The sequence below is a fragment of the Haliotis rufescens genome, unplaced genomic scaffold, assembly GCF_023055435.1.
Source record: "Haliotis rufescens isolate VD_foot unplaced genomic scaffold, xgHalRufe1.0.p SCAF_14, whole genome shotgun sequence".
In the NCBI taxonomy this organism is placed as follows: Eukaryota; Metazoa; Mollusca; class Gastropoda; order Lepetellida; family Haliotidae; genus Haliotis; species Haliotis rufescens.
This window is the reverse complement of record NW_025963824.1, coordinates 28,299,459-28,319,161: the sequence shown is the minus strand read 5'-3', so window position 1 is coordinate 28,319,161 and position 19,703 is coordinate 28,299,459. Positions and strand designations below refer to the sequence as shown.

Here is a 19,703-nt window from a genome sequence, read left to right as displayed (position 1 = left end):
ATGAATCACTATGGGAACAAGGTATTCATAACTACAATCAGGCAACAACCTAACATTGCATCTCTTACAGCATATGAAAATGTTGCAAAGGTGGACAAATCCGACATGGACAGTTTGATTAAAGTTGGGGGAGGATACGTTCATACGCAGGTAGAGACCATGTCGAAACATATTGATGTGTATCTCGACAATGAGCAGATGGCATTAATTGACACCAATCTTGATTACCTCCCACATGCATTACGCATCCTCCTTCAAGCATCATCAAGAGCTGAAACAGTAAACCCCATACTGCGTCATTGGGTCAGGCAATAATGCATTCGACATGTCCCCATCATTTCTGCCTCCTCGACAAGTTTGACAAAGTATCACACTATAACACAAATATGGTCATTGTAATTTAGTGGATATGATAAGCCAGCTCGGTTTCAGCTCCTCGTAAATTTAGAAAATTCTCGGTGACCACTCATGGTGTTCACCTAATCAGAGACATTGCAGATACATTCGTGCAATACAAGGCTGGTTATATAGATCATGCCAGCAAAAGGTTTGATGGCACTGGCTCAATCCATGCCATGGGCGAGATGGTGAAACGGAGGGTACCAAGAGTTAAGGTGGACTTGGATGATGTTAAAAAAATCAACAGTGTCAAACTATTCTCACAAAGAAATCCAAAGGCAATTGGTGACTTCTGTCTTGATGAAAAGAATAGCAAACTAGATATTTTGTGGAGTGCGCCACTTCTGTGTGTGTTGACCACTGTGTTCCGGTTGCATGCAGTTGCTCCATTCTGACATTCCATACCCCAGGAAGAGCTCTGAGATATTCTTGTTGATTATCAACGTGACACCAAGTGACAAATCCTGTGTCAGATCAACGCTGGAGTATATTTCCAAACATGCCAGACGACATGGAATCACACCGGTTATTACAATTGACCAGCAACTTTGGTGAATTGCATACATGATCATCGAATCACGGCCAGCTGAGAGCCCCTTGCATCAAATAGCCCTGGTCTTGGGGGGATTCCATACTTAGATGAGTTTTGTGGGTACAGTTGGGAATCTGATGGCTGGATCTGGGTTAAAGGAGATCATCACTCAAGTATATTCAGAGGGTAGTACAGATCAGATGTTGTCCGGCAAATCAGTGTCACAAGCTGTGCAGGCTCATTTCTTGAGGAACCACTTCTGCAATGCTCTTATTGTGTTTGATGGTTATTGTGGTGTTTTTCGACCAAGGATGAGACCCATCAGAGAAGAACTGGAAGTGAGATTGGAGTGGATGTGGATTTCACAGCAGACCTGATTCTGAAAATGAAGAAAAAGCCCTTTTGGCAAATGAAAGAAACAAACAGAAATTCATCAGTCTGTTGGGGTCAAAAATCGAAAAAGGTGGGTTTTCAGATTAAACACTCATCCGGAGATGCTGACTATGACATTGCAATGTCTGCCTGGACATTGGCTCAAACACAGCCTTTGGTAGTGGTAGGGAATGACACAGACCTTCTCATCCTGTTGCAGGGGCGGTCGGGTAGCCAAGTGGTTAAAGCGTTCCCTCGTCACGCCGAAGACCCGGGTTCGATTCCCGACATGGGTACAATGTGTGAAGCCCATTTCTGGTGTCCCCCGCCGTGATATTGCTGGAATATTGCTAAAAGCGGCGTAAAACCATACTCACTCACTCACTCATCCTGTTGCAATATCACTTCAGACCCGATACCATGAGGCCATCTTTCTTCAGACAAGTACAAAGATCATTGAAATCTTCATCCTACAGATGATCCTTGATCCTAATCTCAGCCATTCTTTGCTCTTTGTACATGCTTTGTCATGGACCAACACAACATCGAGGCCATATGGCATAGGGATGGTCTCAGGAATATTCAAAGGTTTTCATGGTGACAGGTGAAAACCATGCAGAAATCGAGCAGGCTGGTAATCGAGGCACTTGCAATCCTCTACGGCTGTATGCCTGGCTTGGATTTGAATTCTGAAAGTGTGACAAAATTCACTGAGAAGGTATGTATCAAACTCAAATTACCTACCCCTTCGACACCTTCCACTGACATCAGATGCTGCCAGATTGCCCAGCCAACGAGTCTGACTCCAAGTGCAGACCTGGCTAGGCAACAATATGGATGCGACAGAATGGGGCTGGACGCTTCACAAGAGCAACAAGGGCATTATATTGAAACCAATCACAAGGCACCAAGCTGTCACTCCTAAATTTCTGTTGAAAATAATCAGATACAATTGCACTTGAAAGTGTGATGAAAACACATGCTCATGCAGAATTTTTTTGTCTACAATGTACCTCAGCATGTGGACAAAGCAAAGGGATGACATGTTCAAATGAACCAAGTCATGACGTTTCTGACATTACTGAATAATCGTCTCTTCAAGTCCAGTATATGAGTGTGAATATATAGACTGTCTTGAACATTAGACATTTAAATTGATAGTAAGTTTGATTTGTAAACTGTAGTATTGCAGGGTTATTCCCTCTTTATAAGCCCGTGTTAAGTATTTTGTAGTCCGATATGGAACAATTGCATTTTTTTCACATTTCGGGCAGCCCTAATTTATTTCTGTGTAAGATTTCACTTCAAAATTGTTAAATATATATTCCCCTGTCTTGATCCTATGAAGTTGATTATAAATAGAGTCATCATCCATGTTTAGATTTTGATTGATTCTTTTTTTTTTACTTTTTCGATTTTCGTTAGTATTGATGGCGGCCATCTTGGATTTGACCTATTTTGGGTGTTTCCCTAAATCAAATTTTGGTAAACTATTTTTTTTTTTAAAGTAGACCTATCAAGGCAGTGAAATGTGTTAAAAAACCTTTTCCGTCAATTTTGTTGAACCTTCATGAAAAATAAACCTTTAATTACCGGACTAAACAGGGATTTCCTATTTTCCTTCTTCTAGAGTACTGTCAGTACCGCTGCTGGAGGTTGATTTTGATGACAAAGTACAGCTTGAATATGATTGTCGATAGACATACCTGGATATGAGCCGCAAAAGATCCTTTTGATAAGCTAACTCAACTGCCAACCTGTTTTCTCCAGTCACATATCCTATAAACTTTGGGCTGGATTTCGGCTAAGGATTTCCATTAAATGTTAGACACTTCATTTCAAAGACAGTTGAAAGTACATCTCTAAGCATGTTCTTCGTCTCTTATGATAGGGTTAGTGTCTTGCAAACAGTATCTTTGGTCAGTCTTGGGTGTACTTTCTGATACAAAGAAGCTGCCGTCTCACGAAAGGAATGTCGCGCATCATGCGTATCAACTTTGGCATCAACATTGTCACACGAAACTCTCAAGGGTAAGTCATTGAAACAGTTTCTTTAGTCAGTGTTGGGTGTACTCCCTGATGCACAGACGTTGCCGTCCCATGAAAGGAATGTCGCGCTTCATGCGTATCAACATTGCCACACGAAGCTCTCATAAGGGGAGTCCTTGAAGATACCTGGACGAATGTATATTCTATCATTCTCGTCCATAGATTCAAGGATTGTATCTGTAACCTATGTGATGATTTCACCCACTCGCTTGTATGATATGCCAACTGATGCAGCATTTAGGAGATTGATCTCTTTTTTACTGCGATGCATGTGATGAAATGCAAGTTGACAGGACAACTGCAGGTTGAGTTTCTTCGTTTGGAATATGCATGACGACTTTGGAGAGAAGCTGACTAGGTGATCTGATTTAAAATTGTTGTGCGATTATATTGGCAAACCTATCAATATCTGATGACCGTTCCGTGCTAGCTGATTTGGAGCCTTGAATGACCCACGTCACAAATATCTTAAGTTCTGCAGGAACGCCAGTACCAATGCTGTTCATCAGGGATCCTGTAAAATTCCATGGGTCGTGACTTGCTTCTTGGATAGAAGAACGCAGCAACTTTGCACTTTCAAAAGAATTGCTTTCATAATATTCATTCAAACTTAACCTGTAAAAAGTCAAAATTGCCACTTCTGAAACTATTCAAACTGGATGTTTACCTCAGCAGATATACGAATTTCCTTGACACCTATTCATATTAATACACAAACCTGACATGTAAAATATGTAAATTGACCACAAATGGATAATAATTGTAAAATGTACGATTATTTGGTAAAACAGATGCATGATGGTAAATTTAGTGTATCCACCTGTTCATTGGGCGATGCTTGTTGTCATCATACTTCATGACACTGAAAGTGAAGAACATACAAAAAAATAAAACAAAAATAAAATAAATTGTTATTATTTATAAACTATATGACAACAACCTTTCTGTTGGAGGCTGGAACATTTGTCTAGTTTTATTGATATATTAAATTCTACACTATAATGTATATAAACATTTACCACGTGCACTTTCGAATTCCTTCATAGACGCATTTTAAGTCTTTTGGGTTTCCATTTTATAATCCAAGATGGCCGCCACGATGGCGTCAAAAAGGTTTGGGTTCAATGGAATTCTAATTCTTCAGTAATGGATGAACAAAAAAAAAGATTTTAAAAAAAATGACTTGAGCAAAAATGCCTGCAAATCTATTTTAGTGACACATACTTAATATTCCATATGTCGGCAGTCTATATATAACCGAGTCTGGACCAGGCAATCAAGTGATTAACATTCTGCGCATCAATCCACGCATTCGGGATACGATGACATGCTTCAACCAAGTCAGCGATCCTCACAACCCAATCCCATTAATCGCCTCTTTCGACAAGCATAGTCGCCTTTTAAGGCAAGCATGGATTACTGTAGACCTAATCTAACCCGAATCTTCGCGGGCTATACCCATTTTGAATCGAACCTGGGCCTTCTGCTTGACGACCAACCACGTTAACGCGACCGCCCCAACAGTAAAAGAGACGGAGCGGGTTCTAATTAATTCAACGTGGTTAACCCAGCTACTCCGGGTTAATCTGCAAAATTAATTTATTTTTGAAGTTGAGCAGTTCTAAATTCATGATCATGTTTGCATTTATACCAATCAAAGTGTGAAGGATAGATATAATGTCATTTTAGATAAAGTATATTTTTAATACTTTATTGAAATTGATTTTGGTGTTGCGGGATTTCCTGAATATTTGATGCCCGGAAATGTCATTGGAAATCGACAACGATAATACGTGGAGGACGTTTCAATAATGAGAATAAAGGCGACTAACGGGATCGGGTGGTCAGTCTCGCTGACTTGGTTGATGCACGGTCATCGATCCCGATTGCGTGGATCAATCACTGGATTGTCTGGTCCAGACTCGATTATTTACAGACCGCCGTCATATAGCTGGAATACTGCTGAGTGCGTCATATAGCTGGAATACTGCTGAGTGCGGCGTTAAACAACAAAACATCCAACCAACTTAAGCTTCATCCAGAAGGTACTGGTTCCCTGACATGAGTTCATGTAATGCTGACATGTTGCTAGAAGCGGCGTAAAACAATACTAAGCCTAGGAATGTATAGCGATCAACTACTTGCCGGCCTTTTTCTAGGTAAACAACAAATAAGTTAACAATTTTTCATATATTAACCAAATTATCCCGTGGGATTCCGGGTTAGAATAGGTCCCTGTAACCTATTGCGGTCGTAAAAGGCGACGAAATGGATCGGGTGGTCAGGCTCAGAGACTTGGTTGATGGCATGTGATCGTACCCCTCACAGTATCAATCACTGGATTGTCTTGTCCGGACTCGATTATTTACACACTGGCGATTTGTAGCTGGAATATTGCTGAGTGCGGCGTAAAACAACCAACAAAGTCACAAACCTTGTGAAAATACAAGAGGAACATTGTCAAATGTGGCTGATTACACGTAAATATAACCCTCTTAGTGAAGCATATTAAACAAACCACGTTTATGACGCATTCTTTTCAACCAATAGTCAGTAACGCGATCCTCGAGCTGCGATACAAAATTTCTCTTCAGAACGTCATTTATAAACCAAACTGACCTTCCACTCTAGCTACTTATTCGAGAGGCGACCATAACGTGATCGGGTGGTCAGGCTCGGTGACTTGATTGATCCATGTTATCATATATCGATCAAGTAGATGATGCTCACGATGCCAATCACTGGATTGCCTGGTGCAGACTCGATTATTTCAAACCGCCGTCATATAGCTGGAATAAGCTGTGTTTGTTTGTTTCTTTGTTTGTTGTTTAACGCCCAATCAACGGGACACTGTGGTCTTGTATGCAGGGACGGTGACGAAATCTTGTAATCGGGGATGGTGTGAAAGTTTTGTATTTGGGGATGGTATGGAAGTCTTGTATTGTCAGACGGTGAGGTAGTCTTGTATTATATAGGATGGTGGGGTAAAGTCTTCACATACTTCGTGCGTTTCTAAAGGGGAACAGTAACGTTAAAATTGTGAATTGTATTTGTTTTTCATAACAATCCTCCACAGTTCCGACGCAACTATAGGTTACTTAACAACGAATGATTTTCGAAAGGCTCTACGGTAAACTACTTTTATAACGAACTCAAAGGGGCCACTAATTTTAGTTTGTTATAACCGTAGTCCGTTATAAGCATATAAACAGCACACATACAACAAATGGCCGGGACTAAAAAATAAGTTCGTTATATCCGTCAGTTCGCTATAAGCGTGTTCGTTATAACCGTAGTTTACTGTATATTGTTCACGCGATCATTTTACCAACGATACTGCTTTGTCTTTTTCGGCCGTCCCATAACATAGAGTTCTTCTCAACCATTCCAGTTGACCTTGATTCACTATTCTTTAAACTGCCATCGCAAGAGCAGCAAAAGGTTAATATTGCATGATATTCACGACGCAACGGTTAATTAAGCCTGTTACTAGTCGCATCGTTCCCTAAATGTTTAAAATGTCATCTTGAAAGTACTCTGTTATGATTATTAAAGTCGTTAACATTATTACCGTGTTATTCCATTGCTGCTGTTAGTGTTGATAATTGTTGTTATAATGTCGTTCGTGTTTCTTCATTGTCAGTGGATTCATGAAGATCCGGTTTAGAATAGGTCTTCAGCAACCCATAAAAGGCGACTATGCTTGTCTTATGAGGCGACTAACGGGATCGGTTGGTCAGGCTCGCTGACTTGGTTGATACATGACATCGTATCCCAATTGCGAGGGATTGATGGTAATGATATCATTCACAGACTCGATTATTTACAGACCGCCCTCATATAGCTCTAATATTGATTCAGTGCGACGTTAAACAACCAACCAACAAACAAACATAGTGTTGTTCGTGTGTCGTCATGTTCAGTGTTATGTTGATGTTGTTAATTGTTGTCATAGTGTTGTCCTTTTTTCTTCATTGTCAGTGTAATGCTGGTGTTGTTAATTGTTGTCATAGTGTTGTTCGTGTTTTCATTGTCAGTTTAATGTTGGTGTTGTTAATTGTTGTCATAGTGTTGTCCGTTTTTCTTCATTGTCAGTGTTATGGTAGTGCTACGTCTGTTTATTGTGGTCTATATACATTCACATCCTTCATTTGGTAGTGCTACGTTTGTTTAGTGTGGTCTATACACATATACAGACCCGTGAAGGTCCGGGGTAGAATAGGTCTTCAGCAAGCCATGCTTGCCGTTAAAGGCGACTATGCTTGTCGTAAAAGTCGACTAACGGGATCGGGTGGTCAGGTTTGCTGACTTGGTTGATGCATGTCATCGATCCGAAATGCGTGGATTGATGCTCATGATATCAATCACTGGATTTTCTGGTCCAGACTCGATTATTTACAGACCGCCGTCATATAGCTGGAAGATTGCTGAGTGCAGCGTTAAACAACAAACCAACCAACCAACACATATACATCCTGCAACTGAGACCTCATCTCCGCGGCACTGACTGGATAAGTGTACGAATTCTGTCCTGCGGAATTTTGCGCCATTCTGCTTGTAACGCGTTGGTCAGTTGTGGGAGTGTCTGACGTGTTCTGACGTTGACGTACACGTCGATCGAGTTCATCGCAGAGGTGTTCGATTGGGTTGAGATCTGTAGATCTCGACGGCCAGGGCAAGACGTTGATGTTGGCATTATGAAGGTAGTCAACCGTGTCATGAGCTGTGTGCGGTGAAGCGTTGTCCCGTTGAAACAGCTCCCTCAGACGGTCAACAATTAGAAGAAGATGAGGTTGAAGAATTAGATTCATGTAGCGATTTCCCTGCATCACAACCAAGTCAGATCTTGTGGTGTAGGATAAAACACTAATAATACTACCTGTGTGTTTCTTTTTTTTGAAGAGTCTATTTAAATATCCTCAGACAATTAACCAAGGACACTTTCTACAATGCGACATTCCAACTTGCATTTTTTTTAAAACTTACCCCAAATGTTTATGTTTTTCAACTTTAGTAGGCATAATACGTTTTTTACTGAAATGCATTGTTTCTGGTATATTTCGTATTTAAATAGCAATTTCTCACATACATTACGTGTACTGCTGAACAATTTATGTTTTTGTAGTTAAAACATTCACTGACACCGAACTGTCCATACAGACATTGTTTCTGCATCACACTTTAGTTATATTCTGGTATATACACGTTACATAAACACCATATGAAACGGAAATACAATAGACAATACATAGAAATTATGCATTATTTATTACATCTACTTACATGATATTAAATCCTATATCATAAGAATATTGTTGTCTATACAATAATGCAACTGGAGCGATAAATCTAGATCCAACTACAGAATCACCTAAGTATGTCGAGAAAATGAGATAGCATCGGTACATGAGTATCAAGTTTATCTCTAAATGAGACACTTCAAGTTTTGATGATCCCTTATCTATCATACACTGAATCTACTTCTGTAGCTGAAATGTAATCGACTGTTATTTAGAAAAGTTCAAGGTACGTTAACTCCTATAACAGATAACACTCAGGTAATCGTCTTATAATATTAGCGGTTGCAAGTGACACCCAGTACACAACGTCATCCTGTAGGGGTACAGCAATAGAACATCTGAACAAGTTATGTTCATAGGGCCGTTGCGTTTCATCCAGTAGGCGTTGAATGTCAATGCTGCGTGTTTGTCTCTGTGATGATGGAATTTAGCAACATCATATGTCTGTTCTATCAGCTTCTGGTGTTCTGTGATCTCACAGTAGGCGCAGACATGTACGATGGTATTCTGGTGCATTTTGGAAGGAATGTTAGTCCAGGAAAGATTGATGACGAGGGCAGAGTTGAAATTGCCCACCCGTCCTCAAGACTTCACTGTTTCGCTATGTGCGCCCGTGACCCCAACTGTTCCAAGTGCGACAATGATGGAACGGATGAAGCAGCTTTTAAGGTGTTAAGAGGAAGGCAACATCATGCGGACGAGTATGTTCTTAAATGTGGTAAGTTGATATGTGGCTGTCTGTTCCATCCGAGGTAAATACAGTAAGTTAATCTATCATGAAAGCTCATGTGAGTGAGTGAGTGAGTATGGTTTTACGCCGCTATTAGCAATATTCCAGCAATATCACGGCGGGGGTCACCAGAAATGGGCTTCACACATTGTACCCATGTCGGGAATCGAACCCGGGTCTTCGGCGTGACGAGCGAACGCTTTAACCATTAGGCTACCCGACCGCCCCTGAAAGCTCATGACTTGACGATCGCATCAGACAGACACTGTGCCTACATGGGTCTAATTTTCATGATCTGTTCGTCAAATCTCATGGGGTCTGATGAATATCGTATCTTTTTTCTATATTTTTTTTATTAGAGGATCCAATGCCTACATATGTCTATGATTTGGATATCATGAAGTTTGTTCTTTTTTTAATGTTTTTTTTAAAATTATTTTTTATTTGTTTTTGGTGTACACAAACAACAAGTTTACAGAATATAGTTCACATACAATCGTAAGTACTTACAAGCTACAAAGTATATCTATGAATAATAACAAATAAAACTATTCCTGTGTCTGGATGGAAAGACATCTTTGTTGGAATTGTGTACGTTCTAGGATTTACTTGCATGGCTGTTGACAGAGTGGCCATAATTTTATGATCTGTGTGTAATAACATTTTGATATCCTTGACAGTCTTGATATCCTAATAAAATTGTCAATTTTGAAACATCTAGTTCTATTCCAGGTTTGTCTTTGATCCTTTTTGCAAGGTTGTTACAGACATGTTTTACAATTTCACAATTAAAGAACATGTGTATTAAGGTTGTTTTTTTTCCTTTACAAAAATAGCAAATATATATTCTGTATATCCCATTTTGTACAGCAACACGTTTGTTGGCATAATTCTATTAATAATACTGTTTTTGAACAATTTTTGTCAAGCCTATTCCGTCATGTTCAGGGCAATATCTAGGTCCCATCTATGAAGGCATTTTTGGGATATCAGATTGTTTGGTACCTTAGTTGATAAATAAAATATTATACACGTCAAGAAAGGCGGTCGCAGATCTAGGTCAGTGTATCTTGTTCAGGACAGCTTTGTCAAGAACTAATTGGCTACCGGTAAAGGACCAAGGGGTCAATCACCGTTTAGGAGGAATCAGCTAAAAAGAAGAGAATGTAAAAAAGGCGGTGCTTTTTAGTGTGCTTTATGAGTGAAAATAAAGCTTAATTGTCACATATGGACTGTAATAATTTTAAAATCTGTCCATTAAAGCCTTAAGAATTGAAATTGTTTAGAGGAATTATAAAGGTAACACAAAGTCGGACGCACTTTTATGCAGCATGAAGTGAACGCAGAGACGCTGCAGAACAAGCAGAGAAAGCGACCAACTGGTCCATTCAAATTAAAAGATGTATTTGTCTCAGGCATTCTTGTCTAAAAAAATAATTTTGTCGTATAGAAAGCTCCTCTTCAATAAATATTCAAAATAACACAATTTTTATACCAGATACATGCAGTTTCTGTCAATGATACATGTTTAAGATGCGAAAGCTGTTTTCATAATTATTTCAAAGTTACCTATGTATCTCACAAACGGCAAAGTCATGCATCATTACAAAGAAACATTAAATAAGTACATTGTATCAGCTTGTATGAGAAACGTCTAATTTTCAATACTGATACTGATGGTATTCCAGACTGACGATGGATAATTGAAGTCCAGGTTCCTGACGTCAGCTTGATAATAAAATGATAAAACGTGAATGTTTGTCCTTTTAATTGCATATTCCTATTAAATGCATCCATTTTATGGACAACTGAATTATGTAATTAACAAATTCAATTTGTACAGTCCATGGTTCAACTGCGAGTATAATGGTCTATTATTGAGAGTTGATTATGTTTAATGCAAACCTGACGGTCATAGGTATAAAAGGACCACTTCCAACATTACGCATGCGCGCGTTGTCTGAGCAATGTTATACTCTTTTCAATTTAGCAGGGTTATACCTTTGCTAATAACAAGATACATGCAGATGAGCACACGGTAACGTCCTCATAATTATTGTTTTATGATAAAAAGGCAACACACGTTACAATGTTAACACACGATTTCTTAAATTGTAATCATACCATTCTTTGACAAGACACTACACCGTCAGTTGTAAAGATATTCAGTTCATTTGTTTTATTTTGGATGGATCTAATTGTATATTAAGATTCCACTCTTAACTCAAAATCGACCACGTGGCCCCTTTACCGGTAGCCTTCCCCATATTTGTTTTTTGGCAATAGTTTATAAGGTAAAGGAGACGATTGTACTTGGCATACGACGTGTTTCGCATCTTAATGTTGCTTTTGTCTTTGCATCTTTGACAATGACCTTGAGATAGTCATACAGGTTTATTTATGGTTTGTTTGTGTAACGCCACACTCGTTAACACTCAGATCTGTGATTAATGTGAAAAACATAATATACTTTTTCGGTCACTGCTTTAAGACTTACATTTTACATAACATACAGGTTGTCCAGCGATCATCTATTTCTCACCTGAGACAAAAAAATACAGTATTTTCTGAAACAAATATTTTTAAAATACAAATCCCAACCCCTACCATCTCAAGATGATCAGTCACTACATAATGTTGTTTCTTGTATCCACAGGGTACACCGACAAATCTGCACCACCCACACAGGACATCAACAAATCTCCATCACCCACACAGAACATCAACAAATCTCCATCACCCACACAGGACATCGACAAATCTGCATCACCCACACGGGACACCGACAAATCTGCATCACCCACACAGAACATCAACAAATCTGCATCACCCACACAGGACACCGACAAATCTGCACCACCCACACAGGACACCGACAAATCTGCATCACCCACACAGGACACCGACAAATCTGCACCAACCACACAGGACACCGACAAATCTGCATCACCCACACAGAACATCAACAAATCAACATCACCCACACAGGACACCGACAAATCTGCATCACCCACACAGGACATCAACAAATCTCCACCACCCACACAGGACACCGACAAATCTGCACCACCCACACATAATGTCCAAAAATCTCCTGTGCTCCAAGACAAAGCCTCATCAACCTTGCAGAACAAGAAACCTGCGGGAAACCTAGGTCCTTCCAAACGTAAGGGACTGAGAAAAGAGGGGAAAAACAGAATGACGAAGATTTTCAGGAAGACAAAGATCGCAAAAGCAGGTAGGTTCATAAACAGAATACACTACAATGTATACACATAAAAAATAGTTAAGCACCTCCCAGACATTTTCTGTATAGTAAACAAGAATCACGAACATGACAAAATTGACAGAGTGGAGTTGGATAAAGCATTATGTTTGTAAAGAGCAACCATCTGAGAACAAACAAAACAAAATGAAATTTTAATTGAGATATGGTTGCCCAAACACCGGTGATGTTTTTACCACAGCATAACACCCACTATAAGTATAGCACTGCTAATTTGGAACAACGATAAATTATTGCACATAATGAATAAAAATGTCTATTTACGTCCATTAATGACATTCACGTGTCAAAAAGTTAAATAACGGTAGGGGCCACCGCGTGCACGGATGACAGCCTCAACCCTTCTCCTCATCCCTCCAGTCAGACGACGGATCATTTCAAAGGGAAATAGCGCCCATTTACATGGATATAGTATTAACATAACGCGGTATGCTGAGTCACCACTGCGACGGAGTGTGTGTTGACTGCACGCTGCACATGTAGGATGTTTACATCACGTGACGGTCACGTGCTAGCGAGGTCGACGGGTCAAAAGTAGTCCCGGCTTACAATGGCTACGAGTAACTTCAGAGGGCTATTTTCAGCGGAAATGGCCGATCGTGTTCGGAGTGTGAACAACAACGTATATGTAAACCGCGTTATGTTAATACTATATCCATGTAAATATACAACACCATGGCGGATGTTGTACAACAAATTGACTAGATTGTCAGATATTCGACATACACAAGTAGTGACCGTGGTTATATAGCATCTACCACAAAAGTTAATTGAATCTGCTAAACAAAGTGTTTGTGATCTATCGCCATAGGTAATCGCATACGACTACCAGATCACCTGTATTCTGCGGTATATCCGTCTGACAAGGCGTTCATAGCTGTCGAGTGTCGACGGGTCAGAAATAGTCCGGTTTACAATGGCTATGGAACAAATCACAGGTCTATTTCCAGCGGAAATGGCCGATTAATCTTACAACTTACACTGCAATGGTGAATGTGGTACAACAAATTGACGCTAAGACCATAACCGAGAGTGAGTGAGTGAGTGAGTATGGTTTTACGCCGCTTTTAGCGATATTCCAGCAATATCACGGCTGGGGACACCAGAAATGGGCTTCACACATTGTACCCATGTCGGGAATCGAACCCGTGTCTTCGGCGTGACGAGCGAACGCTTTAACCACTAGGCTAACCGACCGCCCCTCCCCATAACCGAGATGACAATGGTACGAGTCGTCATTGTGCTTGCTCCGGGACAACACGACTGGTCACGAATGACACAACCGTTTTTTGTAATATTGAAATTCTGTGTTCCAGCGGAGGTATTGGTCAGGATCATATACAAGGTTGTGACAGAGACTGGGAAATCGATTGACGGTGGCACTGACTGTTTCGTGTATCTGAGGGTGCACGGTGACAACAACGACCTTGAAGAACTGTACCTAAATAAAAAAGGACTTGAAATGCAACCAGGACAGATCGATAGCTTTAAAGTAAGTTGATGTTGATGTGTTGGTTGGCGGAGTTGTAATTCACGTTTATGTCGCCATACAGCATCCGCATCCGTATTGAAAGACGCCGTCACAGAGCTGGAATATTTTCAATTGCTCATGATGGCATTCACTGGATTGTCTGGTCCAGACTAATCTACTTCCAGACTGCTATCACATGAGTGCTGCGTTAAACAACAAACAAACAAACTGTAAATAAACTGATCGCGTGAAAAGGCTTGATGGACCAAACTTGATTATTTACAGACAGAGCTGGAATATTTTCTGAGTACGGCTTTAAACAACAATGCACACTAAAACATGTTCATATTGGAGTCTATGTGTTAGCCTTGGCACAACGACACCCCTATATTAGTCTATAATTATGCTGATATCTATTTCCAGTTCACCAGGACCAAAGACATAGGACATATTACAAAAATGGAGCTACGCTTGGTTAAGTATGGGATTTGGCCGGCCTGGTTTTGTGTTAGGGTGAGTAGAAATGATGTAAGGTGTATTCTCTTTTCATTCGTGTACGTACTCCTGTTCGAATCCCAACATCCTCAAACCGGTGGTGTTTTCCACAGTGGTATTGTTTAAATATTGCAGCGTTAAACCCCTGGTTGCCACTGTGGTATTGTTAAAATATTATAGCGTTAATCCCCTGGTTGTCACAGTGGTATTGTTGAAAAATTCTAGCATTAACCCCCTGGTTGCCACAGTGGTATTGTTGAAATATTGCAGCGTTAAATTCTGGTTGTCACAGTGGTATTGTTGAAATATTCTAGCATTAACCCCCTGGTTGCCACAGTGGTATTGTTGAAATATGGCAGCGTTAAACCCTGGTTGTCACAGTGGTATTGTGGAAATATTCTAGCAGTAACCCCCTGGTTGCCACAGTGGTATTGTTACAATATTGCAGCATTAAACCCTGGTTGTCACAGTGGTATTGTTGAAATATTCTAGCATTAACCCCTTGGTTGCCATAATGGTATTGTTGAAATAGTGTAGAGATAATGCAGTGACGTGCGTGTTTCTCCTCTTTAACCCAGACTTTGAATTCTAGATACATCATGAACACCGTTTTGAATTTGTGTTTAAATAATAAAAGTTTTAATATTGTCCGCTTTCATTTTTGAAAAAAAATAAAATACTGAAAACGATCACTGATCATTTGGTACATCGTAATCTGCAAATTTTGATGTTTCAGTGAACAATTTAAAATCTAATTATTGGATATTTACTCAGAAAATAAAAATAAAATGATCAATTGTGTTTTTCCATTAAATTATATAGAGAAATCAAGAATGTCCTAAATATTATGCACATACTTGGTATTTTCTTTGATATGTCGTTCGGGGGGAATAACAGTTCACAGTTTTACAGTTTACAGTTTTAATCATGATGTTAATCTTGCGTATTCTTCCGTATGTTTTTAGGCAATGAAGTACACGACAGATGATTATATTCAATGTTTGATATCATATCATGCGTAGATTTTGTCATAACAATTTAGGAACATGTTTACATGAATTTTTTTTCATACAGGAAAATGACAAATGCAGTGCCATGTATTGTATTTCTTACCTTTAGAGATGAAATTTTAATGTAACTGTAAAACACTTTGAAATGTCATATTCAATTATTGTAATTTCATATATACTCGTTATATCCGTTATTGCGTTATAAGCGTGTTCGTTATATCCATTAATTTTACATGATCGAATATACAGTTTGAACCCCGGACCTTCCGCCCTCCGCGCGGATGCTCCACCACTTGTGGGTGAGTTGGGTTTAACGCCTGTTTGAGGCAGTCTTGCCCTCTCCTCTTTCAGCGCCTGGCCCATTTCGGCGAACATTGTGGGTGGCCTTTGAGTGAGTGAGTGAGTATGGTCTTACGCCGCTTTAAGCAATATTCAAGCAATATCACGGCTGGGTACACCAGAAATGGGCTTGACACATTGTACCCATGTCAGGAATCGAACTCGGGTCTTAGGCGTGACGGGCCAACGATTTAACCTCTAAGCTACACGACCGCCCCGGTGTGGCCTTTCACGTCGGCGTATCTTGAACTCCTGGGGCGATTTAATTGGCTGTTTAGGCTTGTTTTCTAAAAGTCTGGTTTCTCATGAATCGATCCTGTACCCTGTGCTGGGTTGATCCTTAACTTCTGTGACTGCAGAAACACGTTCCGAAGTCTACAAATCACAGACTGGGGTACGTTGAACATATACAGAAAGAAAAAGAGTTAAGCATACCCCTATTTCTGAACCATGACAAAAACATCATGGTAACACAGGTACTGTCTTTGGCCTTAGACAATACCTAAAAATGTATGGAGTTGCAGGATAAAGTAAACGAGTTTCGTTTGACGTTTCATGTGAAACTGTTCCTTAAATTATACGGGCATAATCGGATGACGCATTCCACCCTATGTCTCGCGCCTCCAGTCAGACGTTGGATCTGTTGATGGGCCTGGATGCGACTGCATGCGAACAGTGAGGCCTGGCATTGTCACCCATGTACTGACGAGTAGCAAGAGGGTGGTGGTTAAAATGAGGAACGACGACTGGCCTCAAAACGTCCTGGATGTACTCTCAACAGGGGCTAAGTTGCCCCTTATGGTGACCAAATCCAACCTGCAATCATGAGAGATACACCCCCAAAACATTACCGTGCCCCCGCCGTATACAACAGTCTGTTTAATGTTCCTGGGTGCCGCCAAACTCTCGTTCTTCCATCAGTGACGTGGAGCAGAAAACGACTTTCGTATGGCCACTAGTGGATCCTTCTCCAAGTTCTCAGATTTCAGTTCTGTCGCGCAATATTCCATGCCAAACGAGCAGCTTTATGGTTATCTCTCATCAAGGGACGCTTTATGACTCGTCTAGCCCTCAGTCCTGCTGCTTCTTTGGCCGGTTCCTGACGGTTCTGGTGCTGAAACGGCGATTTTGGGCATCCACAGCTGTTTCAGACGAGTACTTGCTAAAAAGGGTTCTCGACGTATGAGACGTAGAAGGCCTTCGCGATGTGTCGTCACAGGAGGTGTTCCGGATCTGGAACGGTCCTGTACATCACCGGTTGGAGTATGTTTCTGGACTAAACGGCTTACGACAGTGTGATGATACTCCAAATTCCGACCAATGTCATTACAAGCCATTCCTGCGTTATGCATGCCGAATTTTTGCCATTTTGTGGCGTTTGATAAACGCCTCTGTGTCATGGTCACACAATGTCATGGAAGAACTGTTTAACACCGAGCTTAAGAAAGCAATTTTAACGTTTGGATATTCTGCTTTGGAAGATACTCGAGGGCATACCATGCATGGCTTTCGTCACGCATGACTGATAACATCATCTTGAGAAAACAGTTCTTCCCGTAATTATATCTTTCATTACTGTTACAAATATTGGGATGTGTTTAACCTTTTTCTTTGGGTATATGTGCTACCTCTCGCGGAGGTCTATCAGTTTATAGCATGTCAATAGCCCTGTCACGTTCAACACGATGTAGACGACACCTTCCAATCACAAATACTGCAATCTAAAAAAATCAGATCTAAGTTAGCTGCCGCTAAACAAAGATCTGAGGACATCCAATTACGGGTCAGAACGACCTTTTGCGAGCTTTGACCGACCACTGAAATTACAAGCGAGAAGTCAACATCAGCCAGTTAGAAAGCAGCTTTCTCGAGCTATACGGCACTCGTAACCTGGCGACTTCCATTTCAGACAACGCTTGTTAAATTTGTTGACACAGTTCTCGATAAAATTTTGGAAAACTAATCAAACGAACCTTCCGAACTGTCTAATAAACTAGTGTCCAAAAGAAAAGTTACCACCTGTTTGCAACGACATAAAGGAAAAACTAAACAATGCAGAAGTTTAGGATTGGTTTTATGCTTTTGAGAAATCCTTTCACAACATCTGTACATAAATTTCATTTCAATAAAATCTGTACAACCAATATGACAAGCCTTTAAAGATGGGTGGGGTCGAAAAATGAACATTTCGTTTGAGCACTGATCCCAGAAACAACGGGAAATGTCACACCACACGTCTCAAAGTCAAGTCAGTAGCGGGCATGTCCACCGTGAGCATCAATACATGCCAGAACACGCCTACGGACTGATGACGTCAAACGTCTGATGACGTTGGGAGTGATGCGTTGCCATTCCTCGAGGAGACATCGTTCCAAGTCCTGGACGTTGACTGTAGGCACACGGCGACGTCGGATTTGCCGATCGAGGTGGTCCCATAAGTGCTCGATGGGATTCATGTCCGGTGAACATGTGGGCCATGGCAAAACCTGTACGTTGGCGTTGGCAAGGAAGTTATGTGTCAATCTTGCTGTGTGTGGCCTTGCACTGTCATGTTGGAAAAGGAGTCCACGAGGCTGTTGCTAAATAAAGGGCACCAAAACAGGCCGTAGGATGTCATCAAGATAACGCTGTGCATTCAGGTTTCCACGAAATACGACAAGCATCGTTTTGACGTCACCACATATGCCACCCCAAACCATTAACCCTCCACCTCCAAACGGCCGGACCTGTTGGATACAGTTAGGCGCAAAACGTTCACCAAATCGTCGGTATACAAGCTGCCGTCCATCGTTTCTGAAGATGAGGAATCTGCTCTCATCAGAGAACATAACACGTGCCCAGTCCCGCCGTTGCCAACGTCGAACTCGGCCCGCCCAGATCAGTCTGTTGTTCCGGTGTCGAGGCGTCAGGAGCGGTCCGCGGTAGGGATGACGTGGCCGGATACCATACTGCCGTAGTCTCCTGTAGACGGTCTGTCGACTGATCCTGTGTCCCAGTGCTGTAGCCGCCGTGGACGTCGCTGTTACGGTGCGGTTCCTCAGGTGTAATACCCGGATGTAACGATCTTCACGGGGCGTGGTTACTCGTGGTCTTCCACTCCTGGGCCTGTCTGACGTCTGACCTGTCTGACGTAACCGCTGCATCAACCTGGTGATAGTGATGCGTGCGCAGCCCAGCCTTCTGGCGACGTCGACGTGTGACGCTCCTTGTTGGACCATTCCAACGGCTCTCTCTCTCTCGATGGCTCTCAAACGTGGTATATCTTGTGTTCTTTTTGTTGCTGTGATATCAACGTGTCTGATCAGCCGTTTTATACAGTTTTTCTGCACGTGCAGAACATGCTAGAGAGGGAAATGTCACTTTCACGAAATTTACGTTTTTTCCCGGAAGTGATCACGTGTTCCCGGTATTTTTTATCGACTGTGTTTGGGATGTGCAATACGAATTGGCATGTTTTCATACTTGACAATTCACTTAGTTAAAAACAATTTTGAAAATAAGTTGGTATCGTTTCTTTTGGACACTAGTTTATATGGTTGAGATTGTATGTCAGTGCTTCCCGCGTACTGTGCAACGGCTCCTCCGTTCAAATGTTTATCCCACGGAAGCGAGGGATAAACGATAATATTGACGGATACCCCGTGTTAACGTTTTCGAGGTTGCATGATTAGAACACTCATTCCGACTGTAGGGGCCGTAACTGTCGTTCGGAATACCCCG

The 19,703-nt window shown here is 41.1% G+C and overlaps 1 protein-coding gene across 1 annotated transcript in view; it reads left to right on the top strand.

Moving 5' to 3' along the window:
- LOC125379222 (proteoglycan 4-like) overlaps window positions 1–14,584 on the top strand; it is a 39,015-nt gene extending 24,431 nt beyond the window's left edge. The window contains exons 5-8 of the mRNA XM_048395461.1: window positions 9,109–9,370; window positions 12,039–12,620; window positions 13,985–14,105; window positions 14,563–14,584. Coding sequence (XP_048251418.1) covers window positions 9,109–9,370; window positions 12,039–12,620; window positions 13,985–14,105; window positions 14,563–14,584 — 987 coding nt within the window. The remainder of the gene's footprint in view (window positions 1–9,108; window positions 9,371–12,038; window positions 12,621–13,984; window positions 14,106–14,562) is intronic.
- The last annotated feature ends 5,119 nt before the right edge of the window (window positions 14,585–19,703 follow it).